Source organism: Cupressus sempervirens, chromosome 7 (assembly GCF_028749045.1).
Source record: "Cupressus sempervirens isolate cs-2001-9-10 chromosome 7, ASM2874904v1, whole genome shotgun sequence".
In the NCBI taxonomy this organism is placed as follows: domain Eukaryota; kingdom Viridiplantae; phylum Streptophyta; class Pinopsida; order Cupressales; family Cupressaceae; genus Cupressus; species Cupressus sempervirens.
In genome coordinates this window covers 628,197,822-628,221,565 of record NC_143124.1, presented here as the reverse complement: position 1 = coordinate 628,221,565, position 23,744 = coordinate 628,197,822, and the positions used below count along the sequence as shown (strand labels likewise).

The following is a 23,744-nucleotide window of genomic DNA, read 5'->3' as shown; positions in this document are numbered from 1 at the left end:
GGAAGAGAATCTATGACGCGTCATAAGATTCCTCAACCCACTTAAAGCCAAGAATCTATGACGAATAAGCCAAATAGGGACATGCGTAAGAGGTAATAATATTTGATTATGAAAAATCTCATCCAAGTGTCAAAGGAGAATCCATGAGGTGTCACATCCAAGTGTCATGATGATGAAATATTTTATGGAATATTTGAATTAAAAATTCTTTTATTCCACAAAATAAGAATTAGTAGAAAATGGAATTAATGATGGAAAATAGAACTTAGGAAATTAAGAATTTCCATGGTTTGCAGATAATGAATCAATTAATTAATAAAATTAATTAATTGAGGATGATAATTGGGAAGAATAATTAGAAAGAATAGGATTAAATTATGGGTTATTTAATCTTATAGAGAAAATTAGCAAATGATTGGCCAAATTGATTAAATGAATGCGACCGTATCCTTTGATGAAAATGTGACGATGATGGATATCGAATAAGATGATGAAAAGGTAGACCAAAAACATGGTTAAATTAATTGATAGATCAAAATTGATAACATGCCAAGGACACATGACATGAATAAATTGATATGTAACATTTAACCGACATTGTAAATGCTACAGGATTGAAATTGATTGATAAGGTTCGATCATAATAACACTGACGGACATTGTCAATATTATTAAAATGGTTGATGATGCCATGATCCAACATTGAAAGCCTCAACAATGTCAAAGATTGAATAACATGAATGATATTTTGACCTAGTACTAAGAGCCATGACAGTACTAAGGTCAGATTGATAAGATTGATAAGTTGATAGGTTTCCAAGACACTGAAAGCTACAACAATGCCTAGGAGCAGATAAATGATGATTGATTTGGGATGTTTGATATGTTTTGGGTTGATTAGGACTGATTTCGAGTGATTCTGAGTTGATTTGGGGTGATTCCAAATTGATTTGATATGATTCTGAGTTGATTTGATATGATTCTAAGTTGATATGAAATTGATGTGAAAGGGGATACAAATGACAAAATATGGTCAATCTGGCCAAAAGATCGAAGTTAGTAGAATGAGAAAATGGGACAAATTAGTATGAAGAAGTGATTAGGTCGTAGATGCGAACCATTTTTGAGCGTCTACACCTCCAAATATGATATCATCAACAAATATTTATGCTAATAGCATCTCTTTTTTAGATTTATTCTTCAAGTATAGATTTTAATTATCATTTGTCCCTGCAAAAAGAACTTCACCAAGTATGTGTGTAACCTTTCATACCATACTCTAGGGGCTTGTTTCAATCCATATAGTTCTTTGTGCAACTTACATATCAAATCCCTTTTGTTTGGGTCAACAAATCTTTCAAGATTGTTCAATGTAGACTTCTTCAAAAATTCTATTAAAAAATTTAGACTTAACATCCATCTAGTACAGTTTGAATCCTTTGTAAGTAGAATATGCTAGTAGAGTTCTCACTCCTTCCAATCTTGCAATAGGGGAAAATGTCTCCCCATAGTCAATACCTTCTTCTTGTGCATATCCCTTACAAACTAGTTTTTCTTTGTTTCTTGCTACTTCACCTTTCTCATTTAGCTTGTTTCTAAATACCCATTGTGTTCTAATTGTATTCTTATCTTTTGGTCTAAGTACTAGTCACTAGGTTTTTTTCTTCTCTATATTCTCGATCTCTTTATTCATTGCTTGAATCCATTGTTTATTATCCAAAGCGTCCTTCCCCAAATTCACATAATAGGCATGTATCACTTCTCAATCTTTTTCTTGTCATAACTCCATAATCTTTGTCTCCAATGATTTGATCAAATGCATCATGTCTTCTCACATACTTTGATAGTATAGGCTCTTTTTTTATTTATTATTCTTCAAGTTCATCTTGTAGATTAGCTTCAAGTGGCACTTCTTGTATTTCAACTTGTTCTTTTGGATGTTTGGCAATCACCTGTTGATGTTTAGCAAGCTCTTCCTGACGCTCGGTACTAATTTCCTGATGCTCGACACACTGTTGTTGTAACTTGACATGTATTGGTTGTTGCTACTCAAAAAAATTCTTCTTAGGTTCAGGTAAGGTTTTGGGCTCACATTCATCAATGTATGTGAAACTTCTGTAATCTTTAGGTTTCTTCTTACATCCAACTTCATTCTTTTCTGCATATTCATCAACTTTCATATTTGCACTTTTCACGACTTTGCTTGTGTTAGAATTCAAACATTTGTATGCTTTGATTTTAGTGGAATATCCTAAGAATATGCCTTCATTAGAACCATTGTAGATCTTAGAACCACTTCCAATCAATTCACTAGAACCATTTCAGATCTTAGCCTTCTTGTGTTGAAATTCAACTTTGTAACCTAAACTGGTCAACTGTGCCACACTTAACAAATTGTATTTAAGACCTTAAACCCAATGAGAATTTGATCTTATCAGTCAATTTTATTGATCCTTTACCTTTCACAAGACATGGTGCATCATTACCAAATTTAGCACCACCTCCTTTATAATGTTCTAAGGTTTCAAACTTACTTTTATCACCAGTACTCATGTGATGTGAGCAACCACTATCAATTATCCATCTATCACCTTTACTCACATATGAAATAAGTGTAGTTTTCTCATCTTCATCATAATCATATTTCATAGCAATGTAAACAACTTCTTCATCATTACTATCAGATTCATCATCAATCTCTTCTTTAGCAAAGAAACAAGACTTCTTACCTTTTCCTTTGTAGTCCTTGTATCCTTTGTTTTTTTTTCCATCTCTTCTTCTTTTGAACTTGATGTCTTTCCTTTCATCCTTGTCATCCCTGTCAACACATCTTACAACAATATGACCAATTTTATTGTATGAAAAACACATTATAGGGAGTTTACATTTGAATTTTCCTTTGCCTCTAGGTAGTCTCCTAGTCATTAATGTTTCAAGATCCTCAAGATCATCATCAGAAGATTCACTTTCACTAACATCATACTTTCCTTTCTTCTTCTTAGATGTAAAACCAATTGTGACTTGAAAGATGATTCAATGGTAGGGACATTAAAATTATCAAATTTTGACAATTCAAAAGCAATAAGTCTACCAACTAGACTATCCAAGGTTAGATCATTACCAGGAGTACATCTCAGTTCTTGTATCGTAAAAAATCTAATAGCATATATAGCAAGTAAAGTTATCAATACCTTGTTGATCATAGTCTCATCACTCATCTTTCCACCAGCTCCTCTGATAGCATTCACAACTTCTTTGATTCTTCCAACATATTGAGCAATGTTCTCACCTTCTACCATCTTCATGTCATCAAAATTTTCTCTCAATATTTTTTATTTGGCTCTTTGTACATTCTTATCTCCTCCATGGATCTTTGCCAGCTTTTTCCAAATATTCTTTGCAATATTCCACTCCTTTGTATCATCAAACTCTAAGTAACTTAGGATGAACGCAATTTCCAACATTGCATGATTTTGTTCTTTTTTCTCCTTAATCTTATGGGAAGTCATAGGTGCGAGTACTATTACATATTAATTTTTCAAGTAGAATACTATTGAATTTCCTATTCCAACAATGTGCAACTTCATCAAACTTTTCCATGCAAAGAAGTTATCTTTGTTCAACTTGGGTATCTCCTTCCTGTACAACTTGATTTTTAGCTCCGAGTCCCTTCAAAAATTTCTCTACAATCACCAATGCTCTGATACCAATTGTTAAAATAATATAAAATAACTAAGAGGGGGTGAATCAGTTATCCTTAGGTCTAGATGTATCAATAAAACTTTTGAACTCATCAAACAACTTAGATCTATTCATTAAGTAGCTCAGTCTCTATAGAAACTTATCAGTAACATAAACTTGTAGTCCGCTTTCCTAATAGTATCTACCTTGTAGAATGTTAAAAAAACATCTCAGATAAAATCCACAGAAGTAAGACACCAAGATTTAATGTGGAAACCTAATTTGGGAAAACCCACCAATAACATGTCACTAATTTTTCACTCTTCTAAAGTGAGCTTTGTTAGGAGTCAACTTTGTTAAAGATTACAATACACACTGTTAGGTCTAACCCTATTAAAGGTTACAATACAGACTATTAGGTGTGACCCTATTAAAGGATTCAATCACCTTGTTACGATTGAATATTCTATTAGAATGTCACCTTGAGTAAAAGATTTAAAAATGGTTGTTAGGTCAACCTTTATTAAAGGATTTTAACTGATACAATGGTTAGAAAGTAGCAACAAGTTGATCTAAGTAATACAACTCACTTTGCTAATACAAATCGCAATTTGGTTCAATAGCTAATTCATTGGCTAGCCTCCATTATCATCTCTATAATTGATTCGTTTGGAAACCATTCAAGCAATCACTCTTCACCTCAACGCTTCATTGATCAACATTCTACTCAAGTTTTTCAATCAACATATTCAACAACTACTCCAACCTCCTTTCTTTAGGTTAGCCCTTATGCCTCCTTAAATAGGTAGCTCAATCTTTTTCATCTTAAACACCATTGTTGATCTTAGGTTTAGGTCATATTCATTGAATCCTTTCATTATTTTATTTCCTCCTCCTAGAAACTTCTCATTGAATTCATGTCTAGAAATACTCAAACATAGTTTCCCTTGTATAAAATATTTTGGCTCATCAATTCTTATCTTCAACATGCTTTACATATTTCAAGAATTCAACTATGTCGGCCAAGAATTTCAATTCCTTCACAAAACAACAAATGCAGACACTCGGCCAAAACTGTGTTCCTCGGCCTTGGTCATCATCAAATAACTCGGTCATCACTAACTCTCTTGCTCGACTTACATTGTCTTCACTCGATCCAAATTTTTTGATGTTCTACCTCTACTGGTGCTCAGTTGACACTATATTTTCTTGGCTTCTATTGTTCACTCAATTGACACTAGGAGAGCTTGGCTTCAACTATAAGCTCCTTAATCTTCTACTTTGAAGCTCGATTAAGCCTAAGTATCTAGTCCTTCATTGATCATCTCTTCTAGGCTTCAACTCAACTATCTTCTCCACTTAGTGTTATGATTAAACAACACATTATCTTGTCAAAGTCCAATGGATCAAGTGCCCATTACAATTCCACATAACTCAACCTTTCCTCTAGGCCCTCTTATTATCTCACCTACTCGAATCCTCTTCATCAATCATCTTGATATGACACTCTACTCAAGTAGCAACTTTCTCACCAATTAAGTTTGACATCAATGACAACATAACAATTGTTCCAATTGTAGTTTCCAACAAGAGCAATGTGAACTCTATCATTAGTGTTGCCCCATCTCTCTCTCTCTCTCTCTCTCTCTCTCTCTCTCACACACACACACACACACACACACACATCTCCTTCACACCCCCCCTATATATCTCACTCTCATTTCTTCTAGTTCTTCATAACCCAATGGGATATTGTGCTTGCTTCTAGTTCTTAATAATGTGGTTGCGTTATATCAAAGTTTAATATTTTTAATATTTTTTCTTGGCTTGTTAACGAGACAAGGCCCATTTTGAAATTTTATCAACAGTTCACATAACACAATCGTGTTATGTGTACTTCTGAATATTTTTTCATGTTGTCCACTTTTTTGCACACCATCTTGGTGCATATGCCCTCATATGGGTAGAATGTTGTCTTAAGTGGAGATTTTCTTCAAGCCTTGGAATATTTTTTTATGATTTTATACCTTTTACTATCTAGGTTATATTGTAAAAGATCATAACCATTTTTTCTCACAATTGGTTCCTATAAGCTTTTGGGGTGCATTTGTGAGTGATTTCATGTGTCTCAAATATTACATTATTTGACCATAAAAGATGACGATTATTATTGTGTTGAGATTTTACTTGGCCACCTTATTTCTTCTTCTATGATAATTCAATAATCTTGATGATGATATTGATTTATGATGTTAATGATGTTTTAATGCTCATTGGTCTTGTGATAGATGTATTTATCATGCTCCAACATTTATTTTGGTGATGTTCGTGACTTGATGAATTATGAGAAGTCTTTTGTAGTGTTAGTTTTGTTACTTCTTGGTTTCTTTGTTGGGAGCATTAGGGTAAGTTTGCTAAGTGTATAGGGGAGTGACTTACAATGAGGGTCGAGGCCCTAAAGTGGCTATTAGGGTAACTTGTTGTAAGTTACTTAATAAGCAATAGCATAACACCCCGAATGGGGTTTAAATGAATTAATAAGACAATTGTATTCCTCACTCATGCCTTGAGTGCTAGTACAAGCTAGGATGAGAATGGGAGAAGATGCCTATCACCTAAGTGGACTGGATATAGTATAATTTGTAACCTTGTCTATATGAGAGGTTACTAATTCACAAAGTCATTAGAAAGTCAAGGTCTAAAGAGACTATCAAGATGACGTTAGAGTTGACTTGTGTGATGGTACTTCCCATATGCATCTTAGGTTTCCTACATGTGTCACTCTACCACTTGAGGTAGAGAGATTTCAGGATCCCTTGCCTAGCTTTTCTGTTGTTGATTTTATGGTTTATTATTCGAGTGTGACCTAAGGCTATCTCCTTAGCATGATGGGAGTGGAACTTTTGTTCGACATGGTTGGGGGTAGTGATTATATTACCATTTGAGATTTTGATGGACTTGTACCAATGTTGGATGATGCTTGTAGCAATTGTACTTCCGTGCCCATCATCATTGGAGACTTGCTCTTATCTGTCATATGTTGTATATTATTTTGTGTATATTTATATCAATTGTTATGCTTATGGGATTTGTATTATATTTGTACTTGAATTTTTATTATATACCTTGCAGTGTACAATGGATGTTGTCATTGAGCATATTGTATTATATCAATTATGTTCATACATTTATTTATGAGATGATATAATTCATATTCATCATGAATGTGATACGTTATACTTTTGGTTAATCTAAATAATCCATTAATACGTATGTGATTCTACATTATAAACCCCTTGAGAAATGTAAAATGTTTTGAATTGTGTTTACATGTATGTAATGTATCTCTTTGCATTGAATTTGTATTATTATCATTCTTGTTGTGTTATTAAAGGGAAAAAATATGTTGTAAACATAATATCATATTTAGGTTTTATTTCATGGGTTCCCTATTGATGTTACAACTACTCTTGAGGGCAAATCAAGATACAACAAGAAGTTAATACAATAATAAATAAAACAATTTTATAATAAAATAAATTAAAAATATTAATAATTTTTACATATAAATAAATAATGTATGGTAAAATCAGATATTAATCTTTCCATGTATAATAGAAGAAAAGTCTCATAATTACAATTAAATTTATACATTTAAAGTATTACATCTGGAATAGTATAATATTATTAATTATGAGCAACATAGTTTATTTGAGTCATGGGTTTGTTCCCTTTTATCAATTTGGAATTAGCTCTATAAGCTACAAGCCTAAATTGAAGACTTGAAGGGAGGAATAAAATTGAAGTGAGATCAAATATAGACCCAAAAAACTTTAAACTGAGAACTGCAAAAATAAAATAAAAGAATGCACTTTAGAAATACCTCAACTAAAAGGCACACAATTTTTTAATTTGTGTGCTTTATATGTGTTTATGAACTTCACATATTTATACTTTTAAAAGCTCTCATATTATTTATTTGAGGCAATTTTTTAGTGCAATTGTTTAACTTTTTTATAACTTTTTTTTGTCTTCTAGTCTATCTATTATGACCTTATATCTCTAGGTACACCAAACTCGCACAAAGAAAAATAAAGAATAAAGAAGTAATCATTTTTTATTAAACAATTTAAGAATACAAATAAAATATGTATTATATATTTTTTAAATTATGAGCTACCTATGCATTATAACCACTTGGTTAATGATATTTCTTGTTGTCTTTTAAAAGATTTGTCTAAAAAAGGGTGGAGTTGAGATCATAGTAATTGATTTTTTAATATTGCACCTCTCAAAAATTTACACTACAATTTTACTCAAATTTTTTGGAGCTATCAAATGCCATGTCACATCAACTTGCTTTTTCTTTGTATTGAAAAAAGGAGGATATGATACTAGTTGTGCAAATCATTTTTTTTAGTTGTGCCTACCCAACCATCACATAGCATATTACCTTTTAGGACCATGTAGTACCTTTTACTCAATTACAAGTACTCATAATAAGTAGTGACAACAATGAAATCACATCTAATACTATACATGAAAAAATTGTAAATCTATAAATCTATAAAGTTATCAAATTCAGTTCTTTAATTCATATAAATCTTTTTAAAATTAACCAAAATTTTTGAAACAATTAGTATTTATAAAATTATAATTAACAATTTTACAAACCACCATTACAAATATGTGTTCACATTATTTAATTTTAAAATTTAATCTATATCAATCCTCTCTTCCCATAATTTAGTAATCTTAATATAAGGTGTGTCCTCTTCCAATATTTCAAAGAAATAAACTTGAAGAAACAATAACAATAACAATAACGAAGATTCCTTGAATGCCCATATTCCCTAAAGATCTGGTCGGTGTGGGAGAAATTTGGACTAAAATAGGTGATGAAGGAGAATTTAAGTCAATTTGTGGAAAACTGGGATTGTCCCTTTTTTCATCCCAAGATGGTATTCTTATGGAAGATTGTCCCACCATATAATTGCTGGCACATATGGAAAGAAAGGAATAATAGTTTCTTTCGTGAAGAGGAAAGACCTGAGGAGGTAGTTATGGGAATTATGGAGAAACTGCTGAAAGAAAATATAAGGATTGCCAAATGCAAGACACCGAAGGAAGAACCAAGTAGGAAGGAATGCCAAATAGCAAAAAAGTAGGGTATTCAATGGATTTTTAAGCAATTTGATAACTCTAAGGTTATCAAGAGGCAGCAGACAAGATGGAAACCACCAACAATAACACAGTTTAAGCTAAACTTCGATGGTGTTGCAAGAAAGGGAATAGGGGCGGCGAGCGGAGTGTTGAGGAATGGAAATGGTGATGCGCTGCTAGTCTGCTCTGAGAATGTTGGAGGGGGAAATAATAATTTAGCTAAAGCAATGGCTCTATTTTGGGGTCTACAATTGATTAGTGAAATGCAAATAAAGGAAATAACTATAGAAGGTGACTCCAGATTAATAATTGATATGGCAAAGGGAGCTTCTCAGCCCAGCTAGAATATCCAAACTATCATCACAGACATTAGACATATCATAAATGGGATGGAAAAAGTCTAGTTGCAGCACATATACAAGGAAGGTAATATGGTGGCGAATGTTGCGGCTGTCATGGGGTTTGAATTAAAGGAAATGACGTATTGGAGAAGCATGGATATGCTAAAGGAGGAAATTATGACCCTAATCTGCAAGGAAAGGTGGGGGGGGTGGCGAGGGACAAAAATTAAGCATGGCTAGACAAATAAAGATTAGTGCCAATTTTGGCAACATTGTATCTAGGAAGGCAATATTTGCTAAATTTAATAAAAAGAATAAGGGAAAGATGATGAGACACCATCGTACAGACTGGATAATAAATAGTCATAATTTGAGATATGAGTTACTTTGCCATTATGGTAACATAATGTGAAATTTAAATTATTTTCTTTTTGAAAGTACGAAAGATATAGTTTCGGATGCTGTCGAAGATTTCAAGGATGGTAGAGTAATGATACCAAGTACGCACGAATCCCATAATGAAAATGAATGGAATTTTGAAGTGCCCAGAAAACTTGCTTGCGAGAAGTTTAAAGACCCTATAGAGGCTATTTGCATCATTATTGTGCTATTGATGTTTAATAATATCATTGTTGACATAAAGATTAACGACAAGAAGGTTCAAATATAAATTACTGAAATTGGTGGATCAGGAGTTAGCAGGGAAGAAATGGGTGGAGATTTGAATCGATTGCAGCCAACAAAAATAGAAAATTTCAAAGATACGATGGCAACCTGGTTCCTGTCAAAAGAAGGGAGTTTTCCTCCTTATATGTAGGCAATGGCGAGGTATGACGAAAATTGTTCTCTTCAGTTTGTGAACAGGTGGAATGATCGTAGGGTCACCATTAATGGTATTACATTCCAAGTTAATGAAGAGGTTATTGCTATGGCTAATGGGTTGTCTATGAAGGGGAAGAAATGGAAGAAGGTTACGAAGATGGCGGACGAGGCTAGCATGAATAGTTTTTTTGCAAAAAAATGAAGAACGTGTTCATTATAGAGGAGGCTTCCGAAGGGATAAGCTACCAGCTCCTTGGGAGGATGTCTGTCTAGTGTTAATGGAGTACCTCACACTCGAAGGCGAGTTTGGAGTTTATTATTATTATCACTTCCCCCTTCTGAACCATTTTAGAAATAGAGACTTCATTTCTATTTCATTCTTTTTGTTACATTCCCTTGAGGATATGATTAGTGATGTTAGGGAGAAGAGTAAGGGTAATAATTGTACCATCATCCACCAAGGCCTGATTTTTAGAGTCTATCAGTTCGGCCTATAACCTTCTGTGAGGACAACAACAAAGTGGACAGTTCTCCCATTACCATCTCCTCCCCAGTAAAGGAAAAAACCAAAGTTTTTACTAACCCTTAGGTTTTGCAAGATGAAAACCAGCCCTTGACAAAGACTAAAGAGGTGTATAAAAATGATGAAAAAGAAAACAAGGAAGACGAGTATAACGATGAAAAAAAGGTACGGTTGAAAAAAAAGGTCAAATCCTTAGAGGAGGGGTTTTACTCTAAATTTGCACTGAAGGTTACTCATGTTGTTGCTACCACCCTCCAATTGCTAGCGTAGGAAAAGGACGAAAAGAGGATGGATATGGAGGATAACAAGCTCCTCTATAAGTTTCTTGCTAAGGACTGGGCTAAGGTGCTCTTCGCTGGGAAAGAAAAGGAAAAGGATGAAAAATAAAAGTGGGGTTATATGTCCCTAGTTTTTTGTTTTCGGTTGCTCTCTGATTTGCTGGTTTACAGTTGTTACTTAAACTTAGGTTGGCTTGTATGCCGACAATTTTATATTATGAATTTAAATAGTATGATGTTAAGTATTATAGGTTTGGATATTAGAATTGATGTTACTCTAATAGATGTAAATGGTAGTGTCTAGTTTCTAGGATGGGTTGGTTTGTTTATGTCAATAGATTATACTTTAAACAATCATAGTATGGTTAGTATAACTGTTAATTTAATTTGGTTATTTCTCTACTAATTGGTTGTTTCTTGGTTGTTAGGGTAGTTCTCTACTACAGTGATGTCTCGTGTTTGTCTTTACCGGTAGTGTGCTGATTACTAGCATTTTGTTTGTAAGAGCTGACTCCCTTGTTTTGGTCGCTTTATATTTCAAAAACGAAAATTCTTATAATTCAACTGAAAACAAGCTCCGGTCACAATATAACCTACAAAACAATAATACTCTGTGATGCAAAGCAATATTCTTGCCTAAATTTTTTAAAAATCAGATTGAGAAAACGGATGAGTACGTCAGCAAACTTCTTATCAGTCATTCAACAAAATACAACTACCATAAAAGATTGAATGGCAGATTTACTGTCCCATAAACTATCTTCTAACATAATAAGAGTTAAATTCACATGTGTATATTTACAACAGCATTTATAAGTGCACGAGTCAATATGGAAGGGGTATCCATTGCCCTATGAACCTATAGCCATAAGCTTTAACGCCCCATATCAAATAAACGCACAGGACAAACCGTTAGGCCTATGAAAACACGCGTTCCATTGTAATCTGCAATTCCAAGATGGTTTTGGCTCTCTGTTTCGTCCTAATCTCTCATTCAACAAATAGATGATTGTTGTCACGTGTGCAATCTTAGGGATCTCATATATCGAGCCTGGCCAAACTGCCTGAAATGACACGGGAAAATGGCAGGAAACAATGAATAATAGGTGGAGAGCTCCAGTAATGGTGTTAAGAGGTCTAATAATTGTGATTTGAATTTTGTCTATTGAGTTATTTTTTTTATTGGTGATTGACCATTTGTGCACTATTATTAACGAGACATTAGACTACTAAAACATTTAATTACAAATATCATAACCTCTACAAAGAGAACGCGAAGGTAGACCAAAAAGGCTTAATTGACTTATCATCTAGGAATCTCAATACACAAAATTAGGCTAACGACTGTAGGGACTTTTCCCCTGCACTTAAAAGATGACAGTTGATAGCTCTCTTCTCATAACTCTGACTGACTCGAGAGCTTTACACGCTAAAATCATTTTCCATCTTCAAATTGTGATCCAAATCCTTTCATAAGCCGTGTCTGCTCATAAACTTTTCATTTGTAAGCATAGTTTACATTTCAAACTGGACAAAATTTGCACTTCCAATACGGTCGAGAACCCAGAAAAGGGTGCAGCGTCAAATCTAGGCGCGGCATTAAATAAGGCCATGTTTATAAGCCCGTCGGTGTAGATTTACCTCACCACATACGCAGGACATTGACTGGGACCCACAAAGCATTGATGGCAGACCTGCCTCTGATTAATGCTGTCAAGCGCGAAAATTTGCAATGGCCTGCTGCCCCTGCCTGACAAGTCATAATCTCTATTACAGATGTTACCCACAGCTACCTCTGTCCGACAGACAATTCCTTAATTGCTATCCACACATTCCAATGAATAAAGAAAGGCTATCAGTTGAAGTCAAATTTCACAAAGTACACTAGTTCCAATGAGACATTCACAGTTGCCCTGGCTAAAAACGAAGGAACCCCACTATTCCAAATATGATATGATATGATAGATTTTAATGACTTCCACGAGACTAAAGTAGTCTATGGGACCCATGCAATCGCCCTCCCGAGTCAAGAGCCAAACTAGTCAGTTGCAAAGTTTTGGTTAACTTGTCTCTTCTTTTCTGAATTTTGATAATCAAATCCACTGTTCTCTTCACTTGATTTTCCTCAAATAAATAGTTGAAGTCTTTGTTCTGCAGAATTTTTGTATAATCAGATCTGATGTCGTTGTAAGCCAAGCATTCCATGACAAAGTGTTGCTCTGTCTCCACTGTTCCCATATTGCAGAATAAACATGTTCTATCTGCCCACTCTTCCTTTGGAACTTGCCATCTACCAATTTCACATTGCAGCTGATGTGAACTAGTTCTAATTTGTGCCATCAACATTTTTGTTTTCTAGTTAATAGGTGCCCTTATATAGGCCTTTTCATCATAACTAGAAATGAGATTAAATTCTTTAATGTCATCGAAAGGAAACTTAGGCCCTACTTTGTTTCGAGGCCCATCTGCTTGACACACGTAATCATGTGGTAGAATGATGGAAACTACCGGGGCATCATTTGCCTGAATTGCAAAACCAATTAGTATGGTGGAGCCAAGCGTACCGATCAAATGCATTTGTCAAAATGCCAGTCATGACCATGATTGGTGTCTTTTCTGTAAGACCCACAACCAGCCTTCCTGTCTGTTTGCTTGCCTCCCTGGTGGAAATGATTGTAGTGTGTTTGAGTGGAACTTAAAAAGCAAAGCAAGCAACTATGTGCATCAAATAGCTTGGAAAAAATATCTGTAGAATTAAATGAAAAGAAAGATTTTAATAACCCATGGAACCAACAAAAGAATACCTTTACTTCTTCATACTCTTTTCCATATCAAAACTCTTACTTTTAGTTTTGTTAAGCTGACCATCTGATTAATCTTTTCATCCTCAAATAATTAATGTATCTTGTCAAACCTTTAAGCTCCTTTCATATTGAACACAGATGTCCACATAAACCGTGCAACTGCCCTGAGTTTGACGTACAATTCAATCTCAGACTTACAGAAAGCATGTCGACATGTATAATATATATATATATATATATATATAGAGGAAAGGGAGACGCATGTAGAGACTAACTTCCAATTATATTTGTCCACAATACACAATTATTTCTTATTATGTTACACAAGATGACATTGATTGGCAGAAATTATTAAACACACTATAGTGTCGAGATTGAATTATACCAGGACTGCATCCAATGTCATACCCTACCATTAATGATTACAACACTTTAATTTTGTCTTCTAACAATGTTGAAGACCAAGGAAAAAAATATCATGCCTTCAGAGTAATTCGCACTCACGATGAAAATTCCTAGAATAATCGACATTTAACACTAACATTTGGGCGAACAACACAGCTTTTCGTCGATAACAGAATTATAATGAAAACAAAATATGCAAAAATTTTATGTAGTGGATGATATATCATCTGGCAGAAAGAACATAAACCTGCCATAGATAAAAATCAAGTAAATGGCAAACGCCACTCTCAAAAGAATTTCCAGTTTGGACAATGAAACTCGACACTGATAAAAAGGACATTCTCCCTCAATCTAAAATAAAATCGGCCCTAGTGTATATTTTGTCTACACAAGCAAAGCAACGGCTGCAAATTTCTATAGCTCTAGATATTTATAGATTCACAAGATTGAGAGGGCACTTCAAGATTGAGGGCTGGTGCAACGGAACTCCTCTTAAGCAGTGTCACTCACACTGCCCATTTGATATATGTTTCATCTGAAATCAAGCTTCTTCAACTTCCCATTAAAGCAGTTCTCTACTTTCTGTTGGTGATCTGATCAGCTCAAGTATGTGTACTACCTCTGCCACTGGCGGCCTGTTTGAAGGTACTTGGGATGTGCAAATCAGCCCAAGTTTAATAACAGGAATGACCTCATCTTCGGGATATTCAGACAAAGTTGGGTCGACACAATTTAAAGGCTTTCCTTCATTGAGCAAAGACCGCACATTATCACACAGGATCACAACATCATCCTCCATGTATTCAACCGGCCTCCTACCTGTAACAAGTTCTAGAAGCAACACCCCAAAGCCATATACATCACATCTCTCATTTATCTTGAGGCTTTGACAAGCAAACTCAGGGGCCATATATCCTAATGCACTCTGAATCTTGCTACTCAGTATGTATCTATCAAGCATCGGCAGCAACTTTGCAAGGCCATAATCAGCAATTTTGGGATTGCAGTTCTCATCAAGCAAAACATTGCTGGATTTTATGTTATAGTGTATAACTGGTGGTCTGCAAGAATGGTGAAGATGTGCAAGCCCCCTCGCAGTCCCCAAGGCTATGTTGAACCGAGTTGCCCAATTTAAAGGTGCATCCGACTGAGAAACCTCATGAAGTCGACTATACAAGCTTCCACTTTGGATATACTCATATATGAGGAGCTGTAGCTGCGGAGTCCAATAGTAGCCTTGCAAGCTCACCAGATTTGGATGTTTAATTTTGCCCAGCAGCTGCACCTCCTTCTCAAAATCTTCCTGCGACTTAACTAAACTTGAAACCATCAATTTCTTTATAGCAACTATCCTCCCATCCCCTAGAACTGCTTTGTAAACAGTCCCAAAACCTCCCCTTCCAAGTTCACAGTCTTTATTAAGCAATGCATGAGCACTAGTCACCCAATCTTCAGATGTATGATCTGAATGCGGTGTAAACATAACAAGCTTTCCTAGACCCATATCAGTAGAGGGAGACTGAGAAAAGCTATCAAGCATATGATTCAAAGATCTTGAACTAGACTGAGCTCTAATATTCAAAACAGTCACAGCGACAACACCAAATGCAATCACTGCTGCTGCAGATATTGCTATTATTGCAGAAACACTTAGAACAATTCTACTGTGTCTTGATTTAATTAATCCGGTCCCTTTTGTTGTACTCCCACTAGAATTTGGATTGAGAACTATTGGCTTGGGCATAACCATTGGGCAAGAAACATTCACGCCAGATCCACAAAGCCCTGCATTCCCTTCAAGCGCAGTCTTGTTCAATGTGTTGAATATGCCACCAGTTGGAATCTTCCCTTTAAGTCGGTTGTGAGAAACATTAACAGAAAACAAATTACCCAAGTTCCCCAGTTGCTGTGGAAGCTCTCCAGTTAGATTGTTCACTGACAAATTAAGAATTCTCAGAGAGTGCAGCTTGCCAAGTTCCTTGGGTACATGTCCTGTCAAACTGTTGTGCGACAAACTCCTGCAATTTGATGTAACAATTTTATAACTATTAGCTCCGCACCAAATATAAACACGAGTTGTGCCAAACATATGCATATTAATTGAACTGTAGAAGAATTGGACATCATTTTACACAGATCAAGGAAATTCCAAACCTAACCCTCTAATGGATGATAACAAACCATCTACACAAGAACGTAAGATAATAATAACCGCCATGAAACCTTCCATAACACATTCAAGAATAATAATTTACACGCCACAAAAACAAAAACTTATTGCTGACGTCTTGTCTTCTATCTAAACAAACTAGGCCAAATAAAAATTACAGAAATTCCCCCATCACAGGACTCCCCAAAACTTAAGCAAAGAAGGAAAGGATTCAAGATACAACATCTGCAGTAGGAAATCATACTTTGATCCATAGAAACAAGATATATTAATAAAGGCATGTTGGCATAAGGTTATTTAACAGTGATAACCCATAAATTTTCTCCCACTTTGAAGGAAAGAAAACTTACCAGCAATTCTGAAACAGTTCATCTGCCAAAGACTACTAATAGTTTCCACAATGTAATCTTTTTTTTTCTTAGAAGATGCAGTTCTGTAAGGAAATTAAGAGATTCACTCCAGGGGCACTTGGAATAGACTTAAGACAAGTGAACGTTGTCAAGTTGTTGGTAAAAGCCAAATATCTAAAAGAACAACGCCCAACAGTTAACAAAACCAGAATATTGCAGTACTGTTTAATAACTGATGAAACCCAAACTATCGGCTGAGATTTTAGACTTAAAAACCAATCCCTATAACAACGCTTTAATATACATACTCAGAAGTAAAAAAGAAAACACGAGTTTGATCTGACAACACTTCAAAGAACTCCCAAGAACAAATAATTATTCTCCACCTTCCCAAACGAAGCAAACAAAAGTAAGAATTATAACATGGCCTTCAGATCACAAAGCATCCAGTGAAAAAAGTTGCTGTTTAGCCAAAACTTATAAGGTAAAGAAGCAATTGATAGACTAAAGAAACAGTGGGATAGATCGCTTACAACAATAACAGAGATGAACACTTCCCGATCTCTCCGGGGATGTGCCCGGATAAATAATTACCATCAAGTTGCAGCACGGATATAGCAGCTGCACTCCCAAGTGTGCCAGGAATGCCCCCGTAAAGACGATTAAAACTTAAATCCAAAGTCTTCAAGGAATGAAGATTACCAAACTCTAAAGGAATGTTGGAAGAAAGAAGGTTCTTCGACAAGTTCAACTGCTTCAAGTTTGTGCATTGACCGATCACCGATGGAATTTCTCCACTCAAAAGATTATGTGCCAAATCCAACACCTCCAGAAACTTATATAAGTTTGAAGAAGCAGCATGAGGTATAGTACCACTGAGACTGTTCCCCGACAGGCGTATGTTTTGTAAGCCCAATTCAAATAACTCCCCAGGAATGCTTCCTGTGAGGTTGTTCTCGCTGATATCAAGTGAAAACAAGGTAGTGCAACCCATTAGGGACTCGGGAATGGTTCCTGAAAGTTTATTATTTGACACATTAATGGACCTAACATTTTGCAGCATACCAACCGAGGCGGGAAGGCTTCCACTGAAACCATTGCCAGACAAGTCTACAGACTCTAGGTTTCCCAAGTTTCCTAGCCAGGGAGGAATGTTACCCACCAAATTATTGTTGCTGAAGCTCATAAAAGAAACAAAATTCAGCTGTCTAAGCGAATTAGGAAGATAACCCGAGAGCATATTGAAGCTCATATCTACATTTTTCAAAAGGACGCAGTCTCCTACATCAGGCGGTATGGGACCAGACAAATTATTGGCATTCAGATGAATCTCTCGGAGCTTGCTGAGGCCTCCGATGCCCTCGGGAACACTCCCAGCGAAGGAATTGTGGGACAGGTCTAGTGATCTCAGATTTTTCAATGAAAACATTTTGAGAGGCAGAGGCCCAGAGAAATGGTTGCCAGATAAGTTCAATGCCGTTAAACTAGCACATGAGCTTACGGTATCAGGAAGTGTACCTTGCAATGCATTGTAGGCGAGGGACAGGACTCTAAGCGATGTAGTACATTGTTGAAAGAGGCTGGCGGGAACCGTGCCGGAGAGAGCATTGTGGTTTAAATTCAGAATCCTGAGGCTTTCAATCTGCACCAGATCTGAACTAATTTCTCCAGAGAAATTGTTGCTAGCAAGGGACAATGTGCGAAGAAACTGCAGTCTGGTGAGACCCCTCCCAATCTTTCCAGAGAGTGAAAGATTGTCCAGCACCAGCTCTGTTACTCTCCCCGCTCTAGGATTGCACTTTACCCCCGCCCAGCCGCAAGGACTATCTTCCTCTTCATTCCACGACCTAAGAAACGAATTTGGATCATGTAAATCCGCTTTGAACACTATTAATCCCAGCACATCATCGTTCAGATCGACAGCCTCGCTACAGCTACCCACCAATAACACATACACTGTCGCTATCACAGCCCCCAAATACAAGCACCCCATTGTTGCCCACGAAAACAATGGCTGCTACAACTGCAGGAATGGCATTTTAAGCCCAGTGGGTACCTAACGGAAACTCGAAATGATGAAATTCACTACAGAAACGAGAAGTGCACAACACGATTCCGGGCGGAAATATGATGAATGATGTAACTATCGCTCGCTGTGGAATTTATGTCTCAATCTGTACAAGTACAGGCGAAAGCGGACGAATATGTGATTTATTTTGACTGAACTGGAATACTAAACCCGAATCCATCCATCAGGCTCAACTAAAGTTGGCCCAGCCTGAGATCTCCCTTTATCTTTCCTTCCGTTGGTAGTCTTCAGAATACCCCAACTTTAACCTCTTCGAACGGCCCCAAAAAAAAAATGTCTCCCACGTAGGATTCCCACAATCCACGTCACCCATTCCTGCCATGTCACCCACAAACGATTATCTTACTACGAAGACTAACTTTTTCTAAAGTAACGGCCATTACGGACCCGAATCGTTGCAGGACGCGTGGACAATCGAGCGCTGAGTGGGGGGAGCATCCCAAGACCCTTATTATTTTTCTCCGGTCGGAATAAAGAAAAAGTGTAAAAGATGGTGGGAGAATTAAAGAATCCGTCCTGCAGCTTTTGCTTTTATAAATTCCTTATTATGTGCTGTCTCGACTGTTCGCATTTACTTCTGTACATAAATGCTGGTCCGGATAAAGCTTTAAAAAAGTTTTAACTCCGGTTCAGATCAACTGTTTATCTCCTTGATTAGGGTTTTTAGGGTTAGACCACCGTAATGGCAATCGGTGCAATGCGTAACCGCTGTGCTTCTCGGGGTGCGTGCAAAGTGGTGTGGCAGAGGCAAATTGACAAAGCATGAATTGAAATTGAAATTGAACTGTATAGAAAGCAGGCTACTCTTGTATTTAAATGCTATTGTAGCCTTCACGCCTAGATTCGTTTATTTATATATACCTGAGCGTGTCGCAGCCGAAACGCAGGTGCCATGAAATTTAAGGTCAAAGCTTTGAAGCTCATAAAATTGGTAGAAACTGGCGCCAACTACAAATTCATGCATTTATGTTTTTTTTACAGAAAGATGCCACAAGCTTTGATAAGGACTGGTGGGGTTTGATCTTCTTTCGAGGAGAGTTCCAGGGATTCGATCTGCAGATCAATCGCGTCACCTTAATTATTCCAGAGGCCCTAATACGCCATTGGTCCTTTACACCTACGATTGAAGTTACACCGTAGCAGGAGTTCCAAGAAAGGGGAACCAAATTTTAAAATTTTCAAAATTGTGTTGAAGATTTCAAAAGTGCATATTCATAACACTAACTTGCTACTTTTTTTCTATTTCTTTATGATTAAACTCGTGGCGTAAGCCAACTACTTGCAAAAGTTTATTCCTATTTTTTAAAATGTCTTATTGAGAATCTTTTAAACTTTTATTATTAATTAAATTAAATTTATTTTTATTAATAGTTCGTTTATGCTAGCGAAGATTGCAATCATGACTTTGTTGATGACCTTATTTTAAATGGGTTACAATTGTAAATTGTATTTTTATGTTGAAGGCATATTACATCCAAAGCACATGACATGAATTATTGACATCGATGGTTGACACTTGAGCATGAGCAATGGATGTCCATAGTGTGCATTGCAGCTCCTTATTTCTCCTCCACTCTATTGGCTCCTTTTTTGTGTTGTTTTGGTTGAATATTTCTTGTTGCTTAACATTTTTAATCCTCGTCATTGCTAATAGGGCAATTTGTTTGTCATATATATGTCAATCAATGCGATCATTGTGTTTTGATGTTTTTGAATTTAGTCAATGGTGCAATTTGTAGGAAGGATAGCCGCATCTTTAAGTTACTAGAAATGAGCTGTGACACACTCATTTGTTGCGTGTTGCTCATTTTGAAGAAGCCTATGACATATTTTGTAGGAGACGAGTATTTCTTTCCCATGGTCATTGTTTTGCTCTCTTATTTTATTTTCATTCCAAGGGTTAATGTAATATATAGGCTCATTCAATGTATTAGACAAAGAAGTCTTTGCCAAGGAAGAAATGTCTCTTGAAATTTTTAAATGTGCAGTTTTGCCTAAAAATGGGATTTTCGACATGGCCTTCCTAAGACTCCAATAAACTTTCATGGTCTTTTAGGAGTAAGTATTCAACAACCTGCATTACCATTAATTGTTTGTCATGGTCCACATGTATTTTCCAAGTGCCTTATTTTGCGCATTTTTATTTTATAGTCTACTCCCTTTTGCAATTTTATTACCCATAAAACCTGAAAACTAGAAAACATATTATAAAAGTAGGGACATCTGAAACTATTGCTCCCAATGTTTTTACCAAGGATGTAGAATGGCTTCTTCTTGTAAGAATTTTGTCTTCAAACATATTATTTGAATGATTAAGACCCTTGAGCCACTCTGGCTTGTTCAATTCCCATGGTGTGGAGCCCTTATGTTGGTTATCATATCACTCATGTAAAGAACATTTTGATAAATACAAGTAGCAAGCTCGAGAGAAATTGACCTAGTTAGGTAGTTTGACGAAAGATCGATTACACAAGAAAGGGAAACCATTTGCAGAGATTTTTTAGAATTGTGTCTTAAAGATTATTTCTATAGACATCCAAGTTAGCCATACACCCTTGGTACTTCAATCCACTAGAGAAATGTCATTGAAGCTCTATTGCATATAAATAAGTATAACCCACTTTAACATTAACATTTTATTTTTTAAATGAAATATACAAATACTTTTGTAGATCACAAGAGCTGTATATACTCGCCTACATTGCATAAAATGTGCAAAAACTATTGAAAAGCGATGAACTTGGAAGTTGATCATTTTTTAAGATGTAGAAAGGAATATTTTTCTCAGATATTTTCATTCTATCTAACTTGGCCTCCATGTATGCAAAATGTTGTAACATGGGTGCACTTTCTTAAAGGAAAAATCAATCTGACAATTCAAGATTGTAAATTAGTAAAATTCTAAAAAAATAGTAATATAAATTATTAAACAAAATTTTAGAATAATAACATAATTATATTTATTATTAAAATATTTATCTACATTATCGGTTTATAAAATAGAATAAATAAATATAAATAAAAAGTGATTTATAGTTTTGGTTCTATGCATTTTTTATCTACAATTTTTAATTTTAAAAAATATATTAAATTTTTATTTTATTTTTTAAAATAAATTAAGAATGATATCTTTTGCCATTTAACATTTTTGTAATATATTTATTATCTATTCAAATTAAATAGTGAATTTATTTATTATTTTAGATCTAAAAAACTTTTATAAGGAACAATCTAATTTTTAACATACATTTTTAAATATAATTTATCAAATTATTTAAATATATATGATTAAATCTCTATGTTTAGATGTTCCTCTCCCCCCTTTGTCTCTCCTGTCCTTTCCATATCCCTCACCTCCATCTCTATCTTCATTTCCCTAACAGAACATGAACATGTTGGCAATGGAGCCAAATCACAAAATAAGGAACTATAAAATGTAGAAAGCACTTTTCAATCACAATAATTTTGATGCAAGAGCATCCAAGTGTATGTGCAATCCTCATCATCTAAAAAAATAAATTTTGATCTTGGTCACAATTTTGGTTTGTTTGAAATCAGACATCAAGAGTACTCAAAAACCATCAAGCTCTATCAGGAGTCGATGTGCTAGTTATAGTTTTGATTTTTCAATTTTGGCTTGGTTTGGGTTCAGTTGTTAGCATCAATCAGGAGTCACCTAGAGTAATCCAACCGAAATAGGAGTTGTTGGGTATTGTCTCACATAGTCAATAAATTGACATTAGGGGAAAAAAGATTATGTTCTTTGTGTCTTTTGAATTTATTTCAATTCCTCAATTTAAAATTAGAAAGACTACTCACTTCCCTCCTCTTGAATATCCATTTTCCTCCTCTTGAAAATTCATGTTCCTCCTCGTGTGTGTGTGTGTGTGTGTGTGTGTGTGTGTGTGTGTGTGTGTGTGTGTGTGTGTGTGTGTGTGTGTGTGTGTGTGTGTGTGTGTGTGTGTGTGTGTGTGTGTGTGTGTGTGTGTGTGTGTGTGTGTGTGAACTCATTTGAAGGGGTTGCTTGATGAGGATTCTTTTCGGGGGTTCTTTTGGACAAATATTTCTTATTGTAGTTATTAATTTGGGAGGCAAAGTGTTTCTTCATATTTTATAGGTTGTAATTCTAGTTTCTCTCTAATATTGAAGTTCAATTAGTTGTTGCAATTTTATTCGTGAGTTGTTGTTGGTGATTTCTTGTTGCATGTTTGGGTATATCCCCGACCATAAATGCTCTAAGTGGTATCATAACATGTTTGAGGATAATTGAATATATCAAATATAAAATTTTGAAGGAGCTTTTGTTATGGGTAAGAAGAGGAAAAGAGTAGGCCTACAATTGTAATGAACTTTTGTAAAGAAGGTGGTAGAGGAAGAGGAGCACGTAGAGGTGCAAACCCTATCATGATAGATATTTGGAGAGGAATAAAAGCTAGGCTAGAAGCCATAGAAACATCACAACATAGAGATATTCATATGGAAGGTGTAAGTGATGAGGAAGATGAATAAGTCGAGGTAGCAGAAAAAGTAACCCAACCTAAGATCAACCAAAGAGAAAAGCTTTATTCAATCCATGACCAGAGTAAACAATAGACCCTACTATGATCCTCCAAGCTATAATGGTAATTTGCATCCAAATGAATTACTAGATTGGGTCTTTGGAATGGAGAAATGCTTTAAATTTGATAGTCAAAGAGAAGATAAAAAGCTGAAGAATGCATGTATGAAGTTGAAAGGTCATGCATCCCTTTGGTGGGATCACTTGCAAACCAATAGATAATGAAGAGGAAAGTATGAAATAAAATAATCAAATAGAATGGTAACAAAGTTGAGGAAGAATTCCTACCAGTGGACTATCATATGAGTTCGTTTTGGAAATTGCAAAAAATCTAAAATAGTGTGTAATGCCCCACATGGAGATCCTTGGAACACAAGGACAAAACATGCACTGAATAAAATTTTTTCTTAAGATAGTTTACTTAACAATAACATAAAGTAACCAAGTGAAAGAATGAAACATCAACTTGAGATAATAAAATAGGGAATATGGCGAAATTCACATGTCCACCTACACTAGCAGAAGTCTTACAAACACTTCCAAAGATCCCCAAGCACTAA

At 35.4% G+C, this 23,744-nt stretch overlaps 1 protein-coding gene across 1 annotated transcript; it reads right to left on the bottom strand.

The window, feature by feature from the left end:
• Positions 1-14,155: 14,155 nt before the first annotated feature.
• LOC149548265 (Leucine-rich repeat protein kinase family protein) lies at positions 14,156-18,860 on the bottom strand. Its single transcript, XM_089792324.1, has 2 exons — positions 17,071-18,860; positions 14,156-16,035 (listed from the first exon to the last, which is right to left on the bottom strand). The coding sequence occupies exons 1-2, from the start codon at positions 18,528-18,530 to the stop codon at positions 14,580-14,582; spliced, it is 2,916 nt and encodes a 971-aa protein (XP_089648450.1). The 5' UTR covers positions 18,531-18,860; the 3' UTR covers positions 14,156-14,579.
• Between the last annotated feature and the right edge of the window lie 4,884 nt (positions 18,861-23,744).